We start from the raw sequence: 25112 nt of genomic DNA, 5'->3' as shown, positions 1-25112 counted from the left end.
GGATCAGCTCGTACGTCCCGTCCGATAAGGCAGTCGTGTCTATATGTAATGCAAGAACAACATTATAAATACACACATGGGCAATCGTTTATAGAGTAGTTAAATACCAAATTTAACTACACAAGGCATCATGATCAACAGCACAAAAGAAGTTGATTAACTTCCTAAACAAGTGGGGGTGATTTCCTATACAATTAAGTCATGGTTTGCAAATAAATCAACAACTCAGAGTACAAATAGCAATAAATTCTACCAAAATTACACTAAACAGAACATGAACAAAGTAATCTACCCTGTTAAAATCATGCAAAAACATATAACCATTTAGTCAGAATAATTCATTCACTCAGATAACATCTAGAAAAAACATGAATTACACAGGTCAAACTAAAGAAGATTAGAAGCTCAAAATTTAACAGGGGTTCTACACAGGCATGATTTATCTACTGTGAATTTTTCATGATTTTAGCTACACAGAATTAATTCTGAGAAAATAAACAAAACAGACATCAGTTTAGCAAGATTCAATTTTAGCTCCTTTATAGTCATGAACTAAGGCTCAAACTTCCTGATCAAGCTAATATACCCTAGATGAACACTCAGGAATATTTTCAGGATTTAACAAGAACAGAAACTATTTATCATAAATAAATTCTACTAAACAAGGATTAAATCAAATAAATAGCTACAACAAAGAAATGATCATGAAATTTTTATATCAAAACTAGTGTAACATGATTCAACTACCACAAAAATTTCAGAGCAAAACAAGATATCAAGCATCAGATAAGAAAAAGATTAAAGAACAAGTATTTATATACCTAGTAACACAAATCAAAATCTACAGAAAAAACTTGCAACTAAAGCCTAACATATTATGGTTCTACTCCATAGATCTCTTCAAGAGGATTCCAAAACATCAAGATTTGCTAATTTACGAATTTTCTATGAATTGATATTGAATTTCAAAGATCACAGCAAACTATTACAAACAAGTCCCTGCGGGCACTATTCCTATGAGTCACTGACTACGCAGATAACCCCCTGGGGTTTTTCAAATTCAAAACCGAGGTCCTCGGGTCGGGTTAGAGGGGGAGCGCGGGTTTGACCGGCGGTTTCCCGGCGAGGGGCTCACCGGCGGCGAGGATGGAGGGGTGTGGGAGCTTCACGGGTTCAAGGCGCACCTCTGGGTGCTTGGAATCGAGGCTAGGGTGGTCGGAGATGGGGTGTCGACGGCGAGCGGTGGCTTGCGGGCTCGGAGCATGGCGGTGGGGTAGCTCCGGTGAGGTTTGGGCGAGGGGAAGTGGTCTGGGAGCTGCGCTAGGACGAGGCGGCGCTAATGGTGGGGGCTATTGGGGTGGAGCGGTTCTGGGGTGGCGGCTCCGCGGCGGGGTGAGCTCGCCGGCGTTCCAGCGGGGTGGCGGCGGTGTCCTGCGGTGTGGGAGCGAGGAGAGAGCAAAAGGGCGGTAGGAATCGGTTTCTGGGGTATTTGTAGGGCCCGGGCGCTCGCTAGAAGGGGACGGCGGCCACTGCAGCGGGCTATCCACCGCGACGGCGAGGTGGCAGTGGCGCGGGCGCTTCTGGACTCGGCGGCGCACGTGGCACGGCCGGGGAGCTCCAGCGCGAGGCAACAGGAGGGGAGGAGGTCGTCCGCGACGCGAGGGTGCCAGCGCACGGCGAAGTAATGGCCGGGAAAGACGGGAAGGCGTCGGCGGCGGCGCTATCGGTGGCGTCGGCGGCGAGAAGCAGAGCAGGGAGGGGGAAGAAGGGGATAAGGGCGATTTTGCAATTTCCAAAAGTTCTAGGGACTAAACTGTAAACCAGCGATAACTTTTAAACCAAAACTCAAATGGAAAAGTGCCCAACATGAAAGTTGTTCAACTTTTCAAGAGCTATAACTTTGATGTTGTGCAAAAATTTATTTGACTAAAGATTCAAGAGTTAAAATTAAAACAGAGAAAGGAATTTGAATTCTAGGAAATTTGTCTTTTTCAACGTAAATTCACTTCAAACATAGACTTACAAGCAAAATTGGTTGCCATGCATTAAATGCACTGAAATTTTACAAAAACACCCTCCACAAAAGCTATAATCATAAATAACTATAGAAAGGACCTTGCATAAAATCATAATTACACATATAACCTTTCATAATTACAAAAAGATCATTTTAAGCAATTCAAGCACATGATGCATAGCAAACATACACAATTACTGTGCAGACACCTATTTAATTACTGTGCAGACACTCGGGGTGTTATAGCCTTTCCCCCTAAAAGGAATCTCGTCCCGAGATTACAGGAAGAAAAGGGTGCAAAGACTTGGTACCTTGATTGGTTCTGAGAAAGTCGGGAAAGTTTCTTTGGAGAAAATTTTCAGTTTCCCAAGTAGCTTCTTCTACAGTATGCTGATTCCACTGGATTTTGTACATTTTAACTTTCTCCCTTCTAGTACTTCTTTCTTTGGTGTCAAGAATCTTGATTGGATACTCCGTATAAGATAGATCGGATTCAATCTCGATATCCTGTGGTTCAAGGATTTCAGTAGGTACCCTGGTACACTTCCGGAGTTGTGATACATGGAAGACATCATGAATGGCAGCCAACTGAGATGGAAGACGAAGTCGGTAGGCAACGGGTCCACAAGTTTCGATAATTTCAAATGGTCCGATGTATCGGGGTGCTAATTTCCCTTTTAAGCCAAAGCGTTGAACACCTTTAGTAGGAGATACTCGCAAATATACAAAGTCTCCTACCTCGAATTGTAAAGGATCTCTTCTTTTGTCTGCATAACTCTTCTGTCTTGATTGGGCGGCTTTAAGATTAACCTGGATAACTCTGACTTGCTCCTCTGCCTCAGAGACTAAATCTGGCCCAAAAATTTTGCGTTCCCCAGCTTGTGACCAATTCAAAGGAGTTCGACACCTTCGACCATATAATGCTTCAAATGGTGCCATTTGCAAGTTGGATTGATAACTGTTATTGTATGAAAACTCTGCCAGTGCTAGGCACTTAACCCAGTTCTTGCCATATTGAATAGTACATGCCCTCAACATGTCTTCAAGGATTTGATTGATTCGTTCAGTTTGCCCATCTGTTTGTGGATGATAAGCTGAACTACGAATCAGTTTTGTTCCAAGGGATTCCTGCATTTGCTCCCAGAAACGTGCTATAAACTGAGGCCCACGATCAGAAATAATCGTCTTTGGAATGCCATGTAAACGAACAATCTGATCGAGATAAATCTCTGCGTACTTCTTGGCAGAATAAGTGGTGTGGACTGGAATAAAATGAGCGGTCTTGGTGAGTCTATCAACGATTACCCAAACAGAATCATGTTTACGAGGAGTAGTGGGTAAACCAACGATAAAATCCATACTGATGTCCTCCCATTTCCAGGATGGAATGGGTAAAGGTTGGAGAGTACCAGCTACTTTCAAGTGACTAGCCTTAACTCGTTGACAAACATCACATTCAGAAACATATCTGGCGATGTCTCTTTTCATTCGAGTCCACCAGAAGTTTTGTTTGAGATCGTGGTACATCTTGGTACCACCGGGATGAATCGAAAACTTCGATAGATGTGTTTCATCAAGGATTTGCTTTCTAAGCTGATGATCCTTAGGTACCACCAGTCGAGATTCAAACCATAGAACTCCTCTATGATCCACTCGGAAACATTTGTACTTTGCTTCTCCTTGTGATAACTTTTCCTTAATGACTTTGATACCCTCATCATGTAATTGTCCCATGATGATGCTATCATGAAGTGTAGGCTCAATCGATATATGGTTCAAACTTCCTTGAGGTACCATTTCTAGGTTCAACTTCATCATTTCCTGGCATAGAGTTTCATTGAATGGTTCTACAGATAGACAATGGTATTGTGACTTGCGGCTGAGTGCATCCGCAACCACATTAGCCTTTCCTGGATGATAGTGCACTTCTAGATCATAATCCTTTATCAACTCTAGCCAGCGTCTCTGTCTCATGTTGAGATCAGCTTGAGTGAAGATATATTTGAGGCTCTTATGGTCAGTGTAAATATTACAGTGGGTTCCCATAAGATGATGTCTCCAAATCTTAAGAGCGTGAATGACAGCTGCTAACTCCAGATCATGTGTTGGATAATTCTTCTCATGATTCCGGAGAGCTCTTGATGCATAAGAAATAACCCGGTTGTCCTGCATAAGCACACAACCAAGTCCCGTACCCGAAGCATCACAATAGACATCAAAAGGTTTAGTACTGTCCGGTGTAGCCAATACTGGAGCAGTAGTTAATCGTGCTTTAAGAGTTTGGAAAGCTTCTTCACACTTATCATTCCAAACAAACTTCACTCCCTTCTTCAATAACTCCGTCATAGGCTTGGCTATTCTGGAGAAATCAGTAATGAACCGACGATAATATCCAGCTAAACCAAGAAAACTGCGAATTTGATGAACTGAAATAGGAGATTCCCAATCCATCACTTCTTGTACTTTAGTTGGATCAACAGATATACCATCACTGGAGATAGTGTGGCCTAAGAATTTCACACTGTCCAACCAAAATTCGCACTTGGAGAATTTGGCATAAAGATGATGATCTCGTAATCGTTGAAGAATGATACGCAAATGTTCGGCATGATCTTCTTCATTCTTGGAGTAGATCAAAATATCGTCAATGAATACCACGACGAATTTATCCAGCTCCGGCATGAAGACTGAATTCATCAAGTACATAAAATATGCTGGGGCGTTGGTAAGACCAAAAGACATAACCAGATATTCATATAGTCCATATCTGGTAGAGAAAGCAGTCTTTGGAATATCACAAGGCCTGATCTTTATTTGATGGTAGCCAGAACGAAGATCAATCTTAGAGAAAACCTTAGCTCCAGCTAACTGGTCAAACAGAATATCAATGCGGGGAAGAGGATACTTATTTTTAATAGTGACCGCATTGAGTGGTCGATAATCAACACATAGCCTCAAGCTGTTGTCCTTCTTCTTCACAAACAAGGCTGGACATCCCCAGGGTGAAGAACTTGGACGTATAAAACCTTTGTCAAGAAGGTCTTGGAGTTGGACTTTCAATTCTGCTAATTCATTTGGAGGCATTCGGTACGACCTCTTAGAAATAGGGGCGGTACCGGGTTGAAGTTTGATAACAAACTCAATGTCTCTATCAGGAGGCATTCCAGGTAAATCCTCTGGAAATACATCCGCATACTCCCACACAATAGGGATATCTTTAAGTTTAATTTCTTTTGCGGCATAAGCACAAGAGTTAATGCACTCTCGTTGTGGTAGATAAAGTATGGTGGCTCCTTGGTGTGGTGAATCTATCTCAACAGCTAGTGAAGAGATATCTAACAGTACTTTATGTGTAGTCATCCAATTTATGCCCAGAATAACATCAATGCCTTCTAAATTCAACAAGATCAAATCTGTCTTTATCAATTTGCTACCCAGCTTAATTGGCACACATCTAGTGATTTGATTGGAAGCTATCTTCCCACCAGGAGTTGTTATCATAAAAGATCCCTTAGTATGACAAAAATCCAATCCTATTCTTGCTCCAAATTTGGCACTTATAAAACTATGCATTGCACCAGAATCAAATAATATGACTGCGGGTTTATTGTGGATAGAGAAAATACCCGTCATTACTGGTGCTCCTGCTGGAAGGTCTGCAAGAGTGGTGAAATTAACTCGCCCTTGCCGGACTTGCACCATTTGTCTCTTGCCCTTGTTCTTGTTGTTGTTCTGGATGGAGTTTTGCCCTGGATTATTCCTTCTGGGTTGTGGACAATTCTTGGCAAAATGAGAAGCACTGCCACAGTTGAAACATCGATTATTACTATTCCCACTATTGAACTGTGGGGCATTCGGCCTCGGGCTAAATTGCTGCTGTTGCTGCTGCTGTTGCTGTTGCTGAGGCACTGGAGGTCTGAATCCTCCTTGTTGCTGAGGCGGCCTAAAGACAAACCTACCCACTGGGGCATTTCTTTGTGGAGGCCTAGGTGGAGTATTTTGCACCAGGCGATACCTCGGTGGCTGGGCACTCGAGGGTCCCGTTGGTGCCTTCCGCTTTTTCTCAGCACGATGTGCATCAATACAATCTTCCTGTGTAATTGCCATATTAACCAGCTCATTATAGGTATTGGGCTGAACCAAGTTTAAACGTTCCTTGAGCTTAGTATTGAGGCCACGACGGAAACGATCACGTTTCTTGGCTTCAGTATCAGCATGATGGCCCACATACTGGCACAGATGATTGAAGGTCTGTGCATATTGTAGAATAGTGCGGGTTCCCTGATCTAGAGCCAAGAATTCATTCAACTTTCTTTCAATTAGTCCATCCGGAATATGATGTGATCTGAAGGCTGTTCTGAATTCCTCCCAAGATATGATATGTTCAGCAGGCTGCATTGCACAATAATTATCCCACCATATACGTGCAGGACCACGCAGCTGTTGGGCGGCAAAGGGGGCCTTGTTTGCATCAACACACGGTACTGCTAACAAAGCAAACTTGGAATTGATTGTACGGAGCCAAGCATCGGCATCCAATGGGTCATCAGCTTTGCTGAAAAGCGGAGGTTGGGTACCAAAGAATTCCTGGTAACCCGCTGGTTGTGCCTCCCGTCCTCCATACTGTTGGCGTGGCTGATTTTGTTGCCCTTGGACTAGCTGGCGAAGCAACTCTGTTTGCATGGCCATTAACTCGGCCAGATTCGACGGGGCTGGCGGTGGTTGCTGAGATCCACTGCCAGTTTCACAACCGAAGCCATCAGGCGTTCCGCGAGTATGACCAACCATCTGTAATTATGGAAGACATCCATTAGATACATATTTCTCGCTTCCAAAATTAATGGTACATGCAATGATCATTCATTGGATAAAACAAAATCAGCAGAATTTAACTAGATGCGGTGTAGCACAATATGCACAATACATAACCGTGCAACCCACAAAACTCAGAACTGGTCAGCTATTAGATAGCTTCATGCTCCATCGTATTGATACTCAATGTGGAGAGCAAAGGGTAAAGAAAATAATCTAGCAATTCACATCCTTATCGCTATGTGTTATGCTGCTAAACAACAGAGATCATAGAAGTGATTGGACTAAAATTTAGTCTCACAGATTCAACAGGCTAACATCTGATGAACACACATGCCACAAAATTTGCAACATCTTTAGTATTCATCAAACGGCGTGAAAATGCGCAAATGAAGCGATTTGGTAAGTAGGAAGATCCTGATTTCCAAACTGGTAGTCGCTACTTATATTGCATTCAAAGTAGCATTTTTCTTACATCCTAACATCACACACCCTTACCACATATAATACAACAAGTGGTACTCCTCCCTAGGGCTATCTTACAACATCTTTTTCCTATGTACAAGCTATAACAAGAGAAAACACGAACTTTCTAGGACAAGTCTAGGTGTCTAGAAGTCGTCGAGGTTGCCCACAGAAGAGGCACTGCCGGAAGAAGAGTCGTCCGGCTGAGGGTTAGGCTCAGCAAGTGCGTGCTCTGAATCTAGATCAGAAACTCCCTCAATCTCCTCGGGGTCCTCATCTGCTGCTGCAGGCTCAGCTGGGGCATCTAGTTGCTCCTGGAGCATACCAACATGTGCTAAAGCATCAGCCCAATCTGCTTGAAGCTCATTCACCTGCCCTTGAAGAAAACCAATAACTATGTTGCGCTGCTCTATCTCAGCACCATGCTCCATAGCCTGATGCTCAAACTGTGCAATAGCAGTATCCCTCCCAGCAACGGCATCCTGAAGTCCCTCAATCTGAATATCCTTCAAACGAAGGCCTCGCTGAAAACTCTGGGCCAAGTCTATCACCTGGTCCATGTGTCGCTGCTGGAGTATCTGGTAGTGAGACTGAGCATTCATATATCTGACTACTGCCTCAATAGTCTCATCCGCTACATCTCCAATCAAGTGCCCAAAGTGTGTGACCCTGAACAGCCACTCTGCATTTCCAGCACTGACTGCTGGAAACAAACCAATAGGGTATGCAGCTACCTCTTCGGGATGGTGCTCACAAAAAGTGGTGATAGCGTTGAGAGCTGCTTTCTCAAAAGCATCCACAAGACGGTACCCAATCACCTCAATTTCAATCGGTGGCCACTCCAAGGTGGGGTGCTGAGGAATGGTCATTTTAACTCTGTTCTTCTTAATTCCATCCTCCGAAAACTGGCGTCCTGTGTACTGGGGTGGATCTGGGTAGTGGAAGATACGAAGTGAATCCCAAAGAATCCTCGGAAAACCCTCCCAGTACAGACAGTCAGTATGAGCACTTCCCTCCTCATCCCAAAAGACCTGGGAACAAGTCGCCATCTGAATCAAAAAGGATTCAAATGTGAGTAATGTGATTATCTCAAAACTTCTCAAATAAAGCTTTAAGAAGACTGCGGAAAAACCAATACGATTCTAAGTCAAAAGATGATATGGTTCCAAACTCAAAGAATAATAAACCACAATCGGTACTGGTTCATCATTTGAGATTCTAAGGAATGAAAAGATCCTTACAACAACAAGATGAGGCTTAGGAGGAAGGCATGACTCGAAACCATATTTTTCATCCAAGGAAACCTAAGCATTTTAACAAGCATGCTACTAAAATCAAAATTTCACTCACTAATGTTTTAAGCACATTAACACTTATCTTATAAGGATTCATACTAGAAATTCCTTAACAAGCTCATGTAGCAACTTCAAATATTATGAACCAATCAAACATCAACCAAATATGTATGCACGTCCTGATCGTCCTCACAAGATAAACAAATGCCAACTATCGTTGGGCTTACGTAGTTAGCACGGTGGTATACATAAATACGGCTCTCCCTATATAGCTAGTCGATACATTCTAACTGTTCTTATCTTATCGAATCGTGGTTAGTGTACCTGCATAAAATTGACAGAACATATATATATCCAATGAACCTTTCATGCCAGCACTCATGAAAGCGTTCCCAAACATTACCGCTCACTATAGAAGCGGCAGCCATACAATTTCCGCCGTATGGCCAATGTTAACATACGCTACTCAGAGGCATATTCACAAGTTCCTTTACTCCCAATATAGTCGACCGAGATCGATATATTGGCAGCAGCTCAAGTAGGCCACTGCTTGAGCGCAGCGTTCGGTTCGCATCGCCGACGGGAAGGTCAGACTCCCTCAGCTGACTGAGCACACTTTACTTCCAATATAGTCAACTAATAGTTGGTATATTGGAAGCACCTCAAGTAAGCCACTGCTTGAGGGCAGCGTTCGGCTCGCATCACCGACGGGAAGGTCAGACTCCCTCAGCTGACTGAGGATCCTTACCATCTTACCTCACGTAGGTGCGTCGTTACAAGAATTAAGAGTTGCTTGTGAGTATGGTTTGACAAAATATAAAGTGCTGGGAGTCAGATAACATAAACCATACAGAAATAACCACCTAGTAATTCCCATAAATTCCCTAGGACTTTACGTTCTAAACACAACTCTTAACGAATCCAACGTAGTTTTCCGAAATACCTTGTTCTTTCAATTTTATAAGAAAACCAGTTTTTAAGGTTCCAATACCTCTGGTGTATGCTTGCAACTCTGATACCAGCTGTGGAAGAACCGCCTAAATTATCCCGACTCAAGTGCGCAGACCATCACCATAAAGGCAACATTAGATCAAACGCACTTCAAACGGAATAATTCTGGGTCTGTCGGGTAACATCCCGATACAACCACCGGTTCTTGGATCGAACAAGCATACCCCGCATGAAGGCGAGTCCAGAGATATTAAAACCACAATTTTACAACACAGGCATAGTAATGATTACAAACCAGTTAAAAACATTATTACAAAGCCAACTTAAGTAAAACAGTTATACAAATCATAAGTGTAAAGCTTCAGGGTTTAAACAGCGGAAGATAAAACACGACGGCTACAACACGTCGCAAAAGTACACCAAGCTAGCCCAAGCATGGTATCACTCGTCATAGCCATTGCCGGTCGAAGACGTATCCCACTCTACGGACCAGCCAGGAGGCAACGAGCAAGGATAGGTCAAGCTAGCGATCTGATCCTCAAAACTCATACCTGAAAAAGGGTTTCAACAGCAAGGCTAAGTATTCTAATACTCAGCAAGACTTAACCGTCAACGGGTATAAGTAGCCCACCTTAGCTAGACTATGCAAGGCTTTGTAAGGCTCTGGTTTTCCTTTGCTGAAAAGCAATAAAGAGTAGGTCCTTACTTTCAAGTTTTAGCTTTCAAGATTCTAGTAGATTAACCATTCTATGTAAGCAACTACTATCCAATCATGGTGGAACTTCTAAGCAACATCAAGATTGATCATATTATTGTTGCTCTTCTTACTCTGTGTGGCAAAGAGATCAAGCAGTCTCATTTCATCGTGAGAGGCGGACGATTCTGAATCGAAATTCAACCTTGCAAGGACAAACCTAGCACACACGTCTGGAACACCGTCGGGTCATTCCCAAACAACCGTTAACCTTTCTTTCCGGCTTGTGGATAGTGCCACTCTCCTCGACTACAGGGCTCCAAGGCCGAACCTTGTCCCTAGAAGTCGTAGTGTTGCGCAACATAAAATAAAACCTATCCCTACTGAGAGAGTGGGAGGTATATCCACTCCCCGGTCCAATCGGCTACTAGGCTTGCCGCGTACCATATTTACGGCATGTGACTAGTACTTTCAAAAACTTAACCAGCACTACCACACACCGCGACCTTAGCAAGTTCATCAACACAGACGGGGTTTCACATAGGACATGATATCGAACAAAACCCCGTCCGTCGTCCTTATATTGATAACAGAAAGTAAACAGGCAATTCCTATAAAGCTCGCGAGTGATAGGCAATCACTCGACTTTTACCGGTCCTATAAGCTTAGCAATTATTCGAACTCAAGTCTAATGTTCAATACATAGGTTCCTAAGATCATGCATCTAGGGTTTCAATTCAAATCCTAAGAACTGTAAATGCACAAATATAATAAAACAGTAAATAATAATAGTTTGAAAAATAGGTTATGTCTGGGGCTTGCCTTCTCGGTAGTTGCTAACTATTTCAGCTCTAGGCTCTTCCGAACTTTGGTCCGGGGCTTCAGTTAGTTCAGCAGTGTTTACTTGAGCTTCGAGATCACCTCCGTCAGATTCCGGGATCAGCTCGTACGTCCCGTCCGATAAGGCAGTCGTGTCTATATGTAATGCAAGAACAACATTATAAATACACACATGGGCAATCGTTTATAGAGTAGTTAAATACCAAATTTAACTACACAAGGCATCATGATCAACAGCACAAAAGAAGTTGATTAACTTCCTAAACAAGTGGGGGTGATTTCCTATACAATTAAGTCATGGTTTGCAAATAAATCAACAACTCAGAGTACAAATAGCAATAAATTCTACCAAAATTACACTAAACAGAACATGAACAAAGTAATCTACCCTGTTAAAATCATGCAAAAACATCTAACCATTTAGTCAGAATAATTCATTCACTCAGATAACATCTAGAACAAGCATGAATTACACAGGTCAAACTAAAGCAGATCAGAAGCTCAAAATTTGACAGGAGTTATACACAGGGATTATTTATCTACTGTGAATTTTTCATGATTTTATCTAGAAATAATTAATTCTGAGAAAATAAACAAAACAGACATCAGTTTAGAAAGATTCAATTTTAACTCCTGTTCTAGTCAAGAACTAAGGCTCAAACTTCCTGATCAAGCTAATATACCCCATATGAACACTCAGGAATATTTTCAGGATTTAACAAGAACAGAAACTATTTATCATAAATAAAGTCTACTAAACAAGGATTAAATCAAATAAATAGCTACAACAAAGAACTGATCATGAAATTTTTATAGCAAAACTAGTGTAACATGATTCAACTACCACAAAAATTTCAGAATAAAACAAGCTTTCAAGCATCAGATAAGAAAAAGATTAAAGAACAAGTATTTATATACCTCGTAACACAAATCAAAATCTACAACAAAAACTTGCAACTAAAGTCTAACATATTATGGTTCTACTGCATAGAGCTCTTCAAGAGGATTCCAAAACATCAAGATTTGCTAATTTACGAATTTTCTATGAATTGATATTGAATTTCAAAGATCACAGCAAACTATTACAAACAAGTCCCTGCGGGCACTATTCCTATGAGTCACTGACTACGCAGATAACCCCCTGGGGTTTTTCAAATTCAAAACCGAGGTCCTCGGGTCGGGTCAGAGGGGGAGCGCGGGTTTGACCGGCGGTTTCCCGGCGAGGGGCTCACCGGCGGCGAGGATGGAGGGGTGTGGGAGCTTCACGGGTTCAAGGCGCACCTCTGGGTGCTTGGAATCGAGGCTAGGGTGGTCGGAGATGGGGTGTCGACGGCGAGCGGCGGCTTGCGGGCTCGGAGCACGGCGGCGGGGTAGCTCCGGTGAGGTTTGGGCGAGGGGAAGTGGTCTGGGAGCTGCGCTAGGACGAGGCGGCGCTAATGGTGGGGGCTATTGGGGTGGAGCGGTTCTGGGGTGGCGGCTCCGCGGCGGGGTGAGCTCGCCGGCGTTCCAGCGGGGCGGCGGCGGTGTCCTGCGGTGTGGGAGCGAGGAGAGAGCAAAAGGGCGGTAGGAATCGGTTTCTGGGGTATTTGTAGGGCTCGGCCGCTCGCTAGAAGGGGACGGCGGCCACTGCAGCAGGCTCTCCACCGCGACGGCGAGGTGGCAGCGGCGCGGGCGCTTCTGGACTCGGCGGCGCGCGTGGCACGGCCGGGGAGCTCCAGCGCGAGGCAACAGGAGGGGAGGAGGTCGTCCGCGACGCGTGGGTGCCAGCGCACGGCGAAGTAATGGTCGGGAAAGCCGGGAAGGCGTCGGCAGCGGCGCTGTCGGTGGCGAGAAGCAGAGCAGGGAGGGGGAAGAAGGGGATAAGGGCGATTTTGCAATTTCCAAAAGTTCTAGGGACTAAACTGTAAACTAGCGATAACTTTTAGACCAAAACTCAAATGGAAAAGTGCCCAACATGAAAGTTGTTCAACTTTTCAAGAGCTATAACTTTGATGTTGTGCAAAAATTTATTTGACTAAAGATTCAAGAGTTAAAATTAAAAACAGAGAAAGGAATTTGAATTCTAGGAAATTTGTCTTTTTCAACGTAAATTCACTTCAAACATAGACTTACAAGCAAAATTGGTTGCCATGCATTAAATGCACTGAAATTTTACAAAAACACCCTCCACAAAAGCTATAATCATAAATAACTATAGAAAGGACCTTGCATAAAATCATTATTACACATATAACCTTTCATAATTACAAAAAGATCCTTTTTGAGCAATTCAAGCACATGATGCATAGTAAACATACACAATTACTGTGCAGACACCTATTTAATTACTGTGCAGACACTCGGGGTGTTACAGAGACCGTCGCGCGTGGCCGGCCGGGGCCGCATCACGTCGGCGCGAAACCCGCCCTTCCTCTCTCTCCAATTCCCTCTCCCCTCCTTTTTCTTTTTCTCTCTTTCTTTTCTTTTTCCCCATTTTCTTTTTCTCTTTTCTTTTTCCTCTCCTTCCCTCTCCCTCTCTCTCCTACCCGCGCGCTCGGCTCCCTCCGTCTCTGCTCTGCCCGCTCCCGAACGCCGCCCGCTCGGCCGCTCCCCTCTGCCACGCGACCCCACCGCGTCGCCCCTCCCTGCTCGGCCGCTCCGCTCCGCGCCTTCTGCTCGGCCCGCTCGACCGCGTGCGCGCACGCCGCCCCTGACCGGCTGTGTGCTCGCACACGGCACTCGGTGCGCCGCGCCGCGACGTCGCCCGGGCGCCTTCACGCGCGCACACTCGGCCTTCGCCCACTCGACCGCGCGCCAAGCCCACCTCGGCCCCGCACCGCCGGCGTGAGCTCGCCCGCCCAGACCGCCCCTGCACGCCCACGCGGCCACGCCGTGACCCGCGTGCCCGCGCACGCCACATCGCCGGTCCCGCTCGCCCTGCCCGCCCGCGCACACCGCCGTTGACGGCCGCACACCGCTGCTGCCTGCCACACGCAACCGCCCAGCACGCCGCCGTGCCGCCCTCGCCAAACTCCCACCTCGCCGCAGCCCTCCCACTGGCCGAGCCTGCCCTGCTACTGCCGTTCAACGCCGCCGTCGCCTCAGCAGCAGGCTCGCCGCTGTTCGGGTTGACGCCGTGCTACCACACACGAGCCATGTCAACGTTGCACCGCCACGACGACGTGACTGCTCCGACAGCGCCGCCCCACGCCATTAAACGCCGCCTACAAGCTTGCCCCCACCGGCCGTCACCCCCGCTCCTATCGCCACCGCCTTGGCCGCCTATAAAAGAGGCCGCGAAGCACTCTCCGAGAACCCCAGCCACCCAGGCGACCTCCACCGCCACTCCCAACTCCCTCCCCAGTCCTGCAGCACCGCCGCCGCACACTCACCCCCGCCGCCGCCGTCGATCCCCGCGGAGCCGTCCCCTCGCTCGACCCCTGCTCGAGCCGAGGTGGGGAATCAAGCCCCTTCACCCTCCTCCTCCTTTCCCCCTCAACCCCGGCCGCCGGCGTGACCCGGGAAGCCCGAATCGGGCCGCCGCCGACGCGCCTCCACCCCTTCCCTGTTCTGCGTCGGGGGGGGGAGGAAGAGGGCAGGCAATTTTGCCTTGAGCCCCCTCCCCTTTCCTCTAATCAGTAAAGAAACCCATCCTTTTAAGCCCTTTTACAATTAAACCCCCCCTTTTGTTATATTCCCAAAACAAACCCCCACCATATAAACTTAATTACAAATAAAACCCTGACTCTTTTAGATTAACCCAAAAATTTTCTAAAATGCAAACCAAGTCCCTGCCTTCTTAAACTTAATTACAATTAGGTCCCTGGACCCCTGTTTAGGCCCTAAACACCCTTCTGACCTATCATTTCATGCGCCTAACAACCTCGGATCTACCCAAAACTTTACCACGTCTCTCTTAGCATAGTTTTGACCATGCCATTAGAAGCACACCCAAAAATATCACTCCATGCCCCATATTTTATGTGTTCCCGATTCGAGCTCAACGATAAATCGTTATTTCTTTGTTTTGATTGAGTGTTTGTTTGTATGTGTTGTAGACCACGGAGTGAACGAAGAAGAGCCCGTCAACGAGCCGTACTGTGAGCAGGAGAATGAGGATTAGTTCCGCAACCCCGAGCCCGAAGGACAGGACATCCCAGAAGGCTTTGAAGACGGCAAGTTCAATCCCATCCTTTGATGCATGTTTCTGTCCTAGTTTTATAAACACAACCCAATGGCCTATTTTATAAAATTGCATATGTTTTGCTCGCATGAAAACACGGTTGGATAGCCACCCCTTGAGTTGTGATAACCATTCCTTGACCACCTAGATTAATGTCTGATTTTGCTTAGACGTTAATCGACACTAGAACGCTTAGGACTTTACTCGTATTATGATTTATTTGATAAAGAAAATGTGTGTGTATGGGAAGGGATAAAATGTGGATTTTCGAAAGATGAGTATGGACGGGATGGACGGCATTTCTGTGTGAATTACCGATTGGTGTGCTTATGCCTGTGTGGCAGGGCAAAGGAGGGAGATATCCATCTTGTCGTGTCTAAGGACCGAGTTAATGTGTCATCTCACCTAACTCCATTATCGTGCAAACCACTCGACCGTTGAATGGGCAACGGCGTAGCATAAATCCCACTAGTTGGTGTGATAGCCATCAGGAGGGCTGAGAGCAACGGGTGACCAAGGAGAAGGGATATGCTCAGTGCGACTTATACCCCGGTTATACCTCAGAGATAGGTCAATGACCCCTTGGTGCATCCCATGATGGCTAGTCAGGCTTAGCTATGATGGGTAATGACTATGTTGGGATCTACACCGACACGACGGTGTTCGAGTTGTGGTATCCTACTTGTGGGTAAAGTTGCACACCTCTGCAGAGTTAAGAATCTATTCGAATAGTCCGTGCCCACGGTATAGGGCGAGTTACGGTGTGGTCACATAACTAGTGTTTCTTTGGGATGGGCTGGTGTGAGTCGTTTTGGAATTAGTTCCGGCAGTTGTGCCGTGTGCTATGACGGACGGGGAGTCCGGTAGCAGTTTTAAAACCTGAACTCCGTATTACTGCAAAAACTGATTTCTACAAGGTTTTCTGTAAAATGAACCCCTGCATAAAATGTCGTTTTTCTGCAAATTAAACCGTAACCTTATCCTTGATTTACCTTTGCATATTATTCTGTTATAACCCCCTCCGTGGGTGTGGTTGGACTTGCTGAGTACGTTTGTACTCACCCCACTCTTACTTTTTACAGAAGAAGACTCAGACTTCGTACCCGACGACGCTGAGTAGGGTTATCGTTCTACACCCAACCTTGCTTGTGGAATCGGCCCTGATGAGATGCCTCCGCTGTCGCAGTACTCTGAGCCCGTGTTAGATCCCATGTGGTTTGCGGTCTGGTGTTATGTCGTAGCTTGGTTAATTATTATTATTATCTGTATCGAGTGTCCTCCAAGGTTTGTACGGTTTTGAACCATCTGATGTAATAAATGTGGCATCAGCCTCCTGTGACTGGTGCTTTGTATCACATTTAAGTCTTCTCTTATGAGGGGACGCTTCACCCATCATGCGGGCTTTCCAATAGCTATAGTTTCTCACATCAAGTTTGGGCGGTCCACTACTCCCCGGGGCCATCTCTAGAATTTTAAGCCTATTAAAGAGAGCCTAAGCTCTAATACCAATTGAAAGGATCGAGGCCAAAGAAGAGGGGTTGAATTGGGACTTTTTTAAATTTCTAACTTGTCCTTGACCTAGACTAGTATTGCCCAATCTACAAATTTGAAACCTATTCACTAGAGCACACTAACAAAGGATCCTTAGGTAGGAAAACACACTAACATGATCATCTTGCCAAGGGAGAAACACACTAGCACGTACAAGTTCTAGTCAAGAGATCAAACTAACATGCGATTGTCCTAGAAAGTAAGGATCACAATGAAAGAGATTAATAGCTTGAATATAAATGCAAGAGACACGAGACAACCAGATTTTTTTCCCGTAGTATCGAGGAGTTGACGCTCCCCCCTAATTCACGTTGGAGCACCCACACAAAGGGTATCGCTCCCTTGATTCACCAAGGAGCAAGTGATCACTAAGAATGCTCCTTCTCCATCTCCGGAATGGCGAGCTTCACACTGTGTACAAACTTCTTGTCTTGGGGCTCCCACAAATTCCAAGAGCTCACCAAGAACCTCCCGATCACCAAGACCATCTAGGTGCCGTCAAACACCAAGAGTAACAAACTCCTAAGCATTCACTTGACCTACACTCAGCTGGCCCTAACTCAAGCACACTTGCTACACTTGAAAAGGTTGAATTCTTCAAGGTTGAAGCACAATCAATGCACTAGATCTTCACTCTTTTGCTCAATGCAGTCTCTCTTCTTCTCAAGGGTGGCTTTAGGTATTCAATGCGTCAAAGGCAGCTTAAATGAGCCAGCGGGTGGCCTTATATAGAGTGGAGAGGGTCACATAGCCGTTGGAATTCCACTATAGAAAAATCGTGACCATCGGAAGAACCGACGAGTTAGAAAGTGAAGGCGTCGGTTCAACCGGTCTCTCTGTGTCCAAATAGTAGCCATTGGGGGTTCTGACACAGTATCCAGACTTGTGTCATTGCACCGGTGCATGCTCCGAAGTGGCATCGGTTCAACCGGTAATGAAGAAGTTCACTGATCCACTCAAACAAGCTCTCTGGAACATAGTACATCCAATGCACCGATGGTAGTTTCTGAAGCGTCAGATCAACAGGTGCTGAAGGAGAATCACAACCACCCAAACATGCTCTCTAGGACAAAGTACGTCCATTGCACCGGTGCTTATCTTTTTGACCATCGGTTCAACCGGTGCTATAGCGATTGTTGACTTGATTTCTGCTTGCATCCAGAGAAGATAGACTGACAGGGGCGTCGGAACTTCCGCCAAGCGTCGGATGCACCGATGCTATGGCATCGGTTAAACCGGTGCTGCAGTTTTTCTTGATTTTCAGCTGAATTGACTTGGAGTTGAATGTAACTTCGATTGTTTCTTCTTCCAAGTGTTGTGTTGATTTTTTTGACTATCTTGGGCTGTTTTTGAGCGAGTGTGCAATATTTCTAAGGTCAACTCAATTTTGATCAAGTTACTAACTCACGAACCCCTCTTAATAGTACGGTCAAGAATTAGAAACTATAAACCTAGCTAAATCAAGTGTCTTTCATCTTCTTGTGACACTTGAGACTAGAAAGGTTCTTAATCTTTGAAATTGAGTCCTTGGCACGTATGATTGTTTCGAATTGAGGGGTTTCATTTCATATTTCATATGAGACTAATCTAATCATTGATTTTTCCTTCAAAACACACGTTAGTCACATACGGTTGTCATTGATCACCGAAATTTATCATTAGCATCTATCGACTTAAATGCGCTTCAGCCACATGTCCATCGGCTGCAAGACAGGCGAGCACCAGCAGCTCATGGCGTTCTGGGGGCCGTTCTTCCTCGTGCATCTGGGTGGGCAGGACACCATCACCGCCTACGCCATGGAGGACAGCCAGCTCTGGCTACGCCACCTGCTCACTTTTGCGGTGCAGGCGCTCGGAGCAGGCTATGTCCTCTACAAGAACATCGGCGGCCACGGGCCACTGCTCGCGCCTGCGGTCGTGATGTATCTCGTGGGCGTGCTGAAGAATGCGGAGAGAGTGTGGGCACTCAGTTTCTCCAGGCTGGAGATGATAAGAAGGTACCTTGACAGTGTTTCTATTGAGAAAAAAGACGGGGATTACCCTGGGGCTGACTGTTTGCAGCCCCGGGAAATCCATGTGGCTCAGGTGACATCGTCGTCAGACCGCACACAGAGGCAAGCAAAATCGGATGTCTGCCTGGGGCTGGCAGCTTATTTTCTACTAGTGTCCAACAAACCAACAGAAAGGACCGACACGAAATACATTTTTGCAAGCAAACAGTTGGACGATGAATCGGTTCTGCAGGGTGCTCATGACCTGCTCAACATCTGCATGGGTCAGTTTGTTGATGACAAGATCTGGCCGTCCGAGTTTCAGAGGAACGCCATGGAGTATTTTCATGGGAACAAGAAGACATTCGAATTGATTGAGATGCAGCTCTCCTTGATGTATGACATCTTTTACACCAAGGCAGCGGTTGTGAGAACCGCCCAATTTACTCTCGTTCTAGGTGATTTGTGTTGATTAAGTGCCTCTAAGGTGTGGATTAGCGTGTGGATACCCGTTGTGAGAACCGCCCAATTTGATACTATTTTAAACGAACCGCCGGTCATTATCACCCAGATGAGAGTTAACACGTGCTTGCCGTAGAGCGTGCCACGTGTTATCCCACATCTAGAGACTCGAATAACCGACACGTCATTCATTCAAAATAATACCAAATCCAGTAGTCCCGGCATGTGCTCCAACATACGCCCAGAATCAGCATATGCACATACCGTGTACAATCGAATCCATAGCCAAAAATCCACAAAGAGCAGTTTTATACTATCAGAGTTCACAGCGTAATATTATAAGTTCACATAGGTGGGTCTCAAACTTCACTTACAAGCCTTGGGCTCACGAAAGTCATATTAAACAGAAATATAAAGTTTATTGCATTTACAAACTCTCCCGAAACTCGATTACGATAAAGACTTACTAAAGTAATGACGCCTTGCTCAAGGACATCATTACATCCACCACGACCTACTTATCCCCCGCGTTCCTAGAAAGGAATGGATTGGAGTATCACACTTACCTGTTTATCCTTGATCGCACTTGAGCCGGGGCAAGTATAAGTTGGTAGTATCGAGATTCGAGCGGAATGTTAGGGCCTCGAGAATGAAGTCACATGGGCATAGTCCGCTTAGATCGATTAAGGACCGAGTGGACGACGTCGGTTTTGAGCACCTTTCCGTGCTACCACATAGGCTGAATTCGAGGTGCTGTAGCACGGCTACTGTAGCGCGAAAAATACTGTAGCTTCGGCACAGTGTTCCCAGTTTAGTCCCATACGGGAAACCGAACGCGAGCAAGACCAGCTTAAATAGCCGGATCGCGGGAAGCTAATAATTCCGGCTGCAGCCTTTTGCGCGAAGCGAGGACGAAAGCGCAAGAGAGTTATTTAGCAGGTGTGGTTTACTCAAAATATAGAGTAGATCTTAGCCGTTATCTCGGGCCGGGTCGTTACAGCGGTAATCCACACGTGGTACGGACGTTGCTTCCGTGCCATTTCATTGCTTGGAACTGCCATGGCATTCTTTCTGTTCCAATTCAGTGCTGCTGCTGGCAAAGGCAGCTACAACAGAGTTGATGCTGCTGTCACCTACATGTTGGTGACTGGGGCTCTAATTCTCGAGACAGCATCGGTGGTGAGGGCAATGGGGTCGACATGGACGTGCGCCATGCTAAGAGTGAGCAAGTGGGACTGGCTGCACAAGCTACAGAAACAAATCCTGTGCAGTAACTGCAGGAGGACTGAGCCGCTGTCACGCGGGCCAGGTGATCCCCCGGGCCACACGGCAGTAGTCGAGTCTCTCTGCAGTTACTGCAGAGGAGACTCATCCACAAGCTACATGTATCTCTTCGCCGCTATGTCAGGATAGCACAAGCAAGAAGGTGGTCAGCGGGTTCCACCGGTCAGCTTAACTTGATGGACTCCGACGACACTGCAAGTGACATAACAAGTCTAAGCACCAAAATTGTTGCCTTCTGTACAAATAGCAGTAGCATGATCGCCACAGGTGCAAAGGAGTTGTTGCTGGAAGAGATACGGAGAATGGTGACAGAGTGTCAAGACAAGGAGGAGATGATGTGGAGTTACCGTGGTCAGTGCGCGCTGGAGGGGCGACTTGATGGATTCTTGAAGGATCTCACCTGGAGCACCAGCACAGAGTTTGATCAATGCATCCTTGCCTGGCATTTTGCCACCGACAAGTTCCTGAGGCAGTTAAAATCTACAGATGCAAGGGGGGCCCTCGTGGAAGCAACCAAGACAGTCTCCAACTACATGATGTTCCTCCTTGTGGAACGTCCCTATATGTTGCCATCCCCTGTTCGACCCACACTGCATCTCAAAGCCAGGCAAGAGTTGCAGGCAAAGGGTGCTGCTGGAGTCCTTGCTCCTGGAAGACAACTCGACCATGAACTAATCAAGAAGCTGCAGATGCTCTACACCAGAAAAATGAAGTTGAAAAAAACGGCGTTGAAGATGCCAGCAGAGCCCAATCTAGAGTTACTGCGGGTGGTTTTTGGAGTGTGGGTGGAGATGTTATGCTACGCAGCGCACCACTGCAGCAGGGAGTCCCATGCCAGGCAGCTCAGCAGTGGCGGAGAGTTGATAACAGTCGTCTGGCTTCTGACCACGGCCGAGTTCGATCGCGTCTACTACAAGGAAACAAACTTCAAGGAGCGAAAGCATGGTTCTATCTGGAATTTCCTGAATTTCGTGGATTCCACGGATTTCATCAAATCCGTTACGGATTTCATCAAATCCATTGCAAGTTTCCTCAAAGTACTCATTCTGCAAACATGCTACGGAATATTTATCTTTATTTATGCAATAGGTTTCTGTGTTTTTTTACCATTATTTTTGCCGTTTAGGGTAATGTATTCCATTTGTGGCTTCCCAAGACCAGGGAATGTTCTCCGTAGGATATTCGGCATGTAAGGCATTGTGAATTTGATTTGGATTTGTTTGAACGTAAAGAGAACAAGACTAGAGAATGAATGATTGAACTGTATTGACTTCATTGATCGATCGGGTATATATACATGGTGAACAGTCGCCTTGACGTCCCTTCGGGATATGCTAGAAATTGCACGGCCTTACTGCGCATGGCCATTGTGTTGGGATAGTTCAGGTGTAAATTATTAGCGAGATCACAAAGTAAATATCGTCAGGTGCTAGAATAACAGGAAGCAGAAACGAAGATGCAATAAGATTTTCTTTTCTTTTTCCTCTATTTGAGCAATTATATTTGAATTAGCAACTATCCATTTTGTTGATGCCAACTCTGATTTTCTATCCCTCGATTGTAAATGTATATTACCGTTGATCTTTCAGATACATCTTTGACTACTGGCATTATTCAGGAAATTTATATGAGTATCATCGGGATGCTTTAAACTAGGATATATTTTTTTTCTCCTCGCAGAGGTGGAGCATTTTAGAATTTTTGTTGGATATATCTTAAGAGTGTACATGGGGCTTCTTTGTTTCCCAGATCTGTGAATGCTCGGCCGTGTTTGAGCCAATGCGGCTCTGAGGCCTCGATTTGGAAATTGTCCAGCTACGTTCCTTTTACACTGCGGAATGAGCGTTCGCCGCCAACCGTTTGGTGGATTTTCCAGATTATTTTGCTCAATCTTGACACGGACGTGAAACCAAACATGGCCTATCATGCATACAAATTAACCTATAATAATCTAAAAACAAGAATGAATATAGCATTAATCTATATAGCGTAGGCTAGGCTAGATGCACAATACTACCCTACATCTCAACTTTCTATTTTCTCATTTACACTATATTATTATATATTTGTTAGGGATGAAAGTAGGAATGAAAAGATCCCGACTCTGTCAGCCGGATTTGGCGTAGGGCGCCGGCGGGAGGGGCATGGGCGGCGACCAGGTCGAAGTGGTGTCGAGCAGGTGACCGGCGACGACAACGAAGGAGGAGCAGGAGGACAACGCCGCTCATGGTCATGGCCTTGCTGCTTGGCCCGAGGAGGGGCGTGGGGCCGGATCCAACGCTCTCAAGGATGACGGAGGCGGGACACGACGCGACACAAGCCGTGACTTGCAGTAGCGACGAGGAATGCGGGGACGGGGCGAGGACGAGCCGCCCGCACGCTGCTGGATGATGAGACAGACCCCGGCATCGGCATGGGTCGGGTCAATGGCCCTAGCGGAGACCTGGGTGGAGGTGGTGGTGCGTGTCGTGCTCACGGCCAGGGCAGCGCCGGCGGAGAATAGTTGGAGATGGTGTGGCTCGCTGTTGACCGTTCGATTTACAATCTGACGGCCGAGGTTTTACTGTAGATGTGGCTCAATGAGAAGCTCTGATTTAATGTAGGAATCGTATTGTAAGATTAGATTAGATATATGTTGGGTCCTTCGATTGATCCAAAAAATTGATAAAAAAACTAGAATGACATTATGTGTAAATAATTTAGGATAAAAATGAACTAGAGTAGCATGTCATTAATTAATATTTTTTTTGAGTGAAACAGCAGGGAGGCCCCTACCTTTCTTTCTTTTTTATAAATATATATAAAAAAGCATATATACAAAGTACAAGGCTCTAAGCCCAAGGAGAAAAGAGAAAATTACAAAAGATTATTCAACCAAGTAACAATTTTCTCTTTTAGCTGCGGCTTGACTCTTAGAGTAACCGCATTCATCTCCTTCAAAAAAGCACAACGCCAGCTTGAGAAAGACAGTGAGCTTCCATAAAAAATGATGTCATTACGGTGACACCAGATGCACCAAGTGGCAATGATTACCACCTCCCTGAAAATAACTGAATTAAAGGCTTCTCTGGCTCGAAGAAACATCAAATAGGGATCAAGAGTGAGATCCCAGTCGATTCCCAAAAATAACCAGCAGGCTTGACTAAAGGGGCACCTAAAAAAGAGGTGAAGAATATCTTCCTCCACATGTTCAACACAGAGAACACAGAGATAAGAGTCCAGATGCATATTCTTCCTGTGCAGCAAATGCCTGGTATTGAGCCTATCTTTAAGCAACAGCCAAAAAAAGAACTTGTGCTTGGGTTGAGCTTTTGATTTCCAGAGCCATTTGAACAAAGGGGAGGCAGGACAAGTGCCAAGCAGGTTGCGATAAGCCTTTTTGCTGGAGAAGACATTATTACCCCAAATATAGGACCAAGCATCATTAATATTGTGATCAAGAGTGAGTTGCTGAACTGCAGACAAGAACTCAATGAGTTGAGAGTGTGCTTGGTGTGAAAGAGGCAGCCAAAGTGATCTGCTAATGTCCCAAATCAGAAACTGAGAGACTGAAGAAGTCTTCTTTCTGGCAAAAGAGTAGAGCTGTGGATATTTCCATTTGAGAATGCCTAGATCCCAAAGGTCATGCCAAATCGAGACTGTGTCGCCCTTCTGCACCTTACAGGAAGCAATCATGAAGAAATGTTGGGACAGTGACATTATGTCCCTCCACCAGACAGACCCCACACCATGACGTTCATGAGGGGGAGTACCCATGGTTCAACTTCCCGGACGGGAGCCGTCGCGGTTTCCGCGGTTCCCGTTTCTCGTCCCGACTCAAAAACGAGAGACCGATCGGGAAACGCCGGAAACCGCCCGGTTTCCCGTTCCCGGACTTCACCGGGAAATTACTTCCCGACGGGAAGTTAAACCCTGGGAGTACCATTGGAGTACAAGCAATTCCAAGTCAGGTGCACCCAAGGAAGATCCATCTTATTATAAAACTTTTTTTTAGCACCATCTTATTATAAAACTTATGGAGAAACTTGAGTAGCAGGGCAGTATTCTTAAAAAATTATTAGATATCCACTTACATTCTTAGTTAGATCTCATTGTACAGTTCTACATTACAATATTAATGCACTCCTTTCTCATCATCATGTCAGCAAAAATGATGACAAGACATAAAATTTGATGTCATTAAATGTTTTGTAAACCTCCCTTGAGATTGGCCTCGGACATTTTGGGTCGAGCAAGACAAAAACGCCTCGAGCTTCACCGAAGACCACACTTTCAATTTTGGAGACGGATGAAGCTGGGGGCTCCTATTTATATTCCAAAAGATGGATAAACGTAAACCATCCATCGCACGGCCTATCTTGGCCCCTCTATTTTGCATCATCGGCTTCGCCATGCAAGGAAGTTGGGAACTATCTTGTGCAAACCATAGTTTTCGTGAAAACCCATGCAAACTACGACAAAAAAGTCGTCTAAATTCACCAAAAAAATCACACATATAGATGATATGATAATACACAATCTTGTAAAATATTTTGTCCAAACTCAACTTCGTTTGTGAGATATAAAAATAACAAATTTCTGTCCAAAT

The 25112-nt window shown here is 45.5% G+C and overlaps 1 protein-coding gene across 1 annotated transcript; it reads left to right on the top strand.

The window, feature by feature from the left end:
- Window positions 1-20737: 20737 nt before the first annotated feature.
- On the top strand, window positions 20738-21770 carry LOC120650913. Its single transcript, XM_039928223.1, has one exon. The coding sequence runs from the start codon at window positions 20779-20781 to the stop codon at window positions 21715-21717; it is 939 nt and encodes a 312-aa protein (XP_039784157.1). The 5' UTR covers window positions 20738-20778; the 3' UTR covers window positions 21718-21770.
- The last annotated feature ends 3342 nt before the right edge of the window (window positions 21771-25112 follow it).

Source organism: Panicum virgatum, chromosome 1K (genome assembly GCF_016808335.1).
Source record: "Panicum virgatum strain AP13 chromosome 1K, P.virgatum_v5, whole genome shotgun sequence".
Classification (NCBI taxonomy): Eukaryota; Viridiplantae; Streptophyta; class Magnoliopsida; order Poales; family Poaceae; genus Panicum; species Panicum virgatum.
This window is presented reverse-complemented; position numbering and strand designations above follow the sequence as displayed.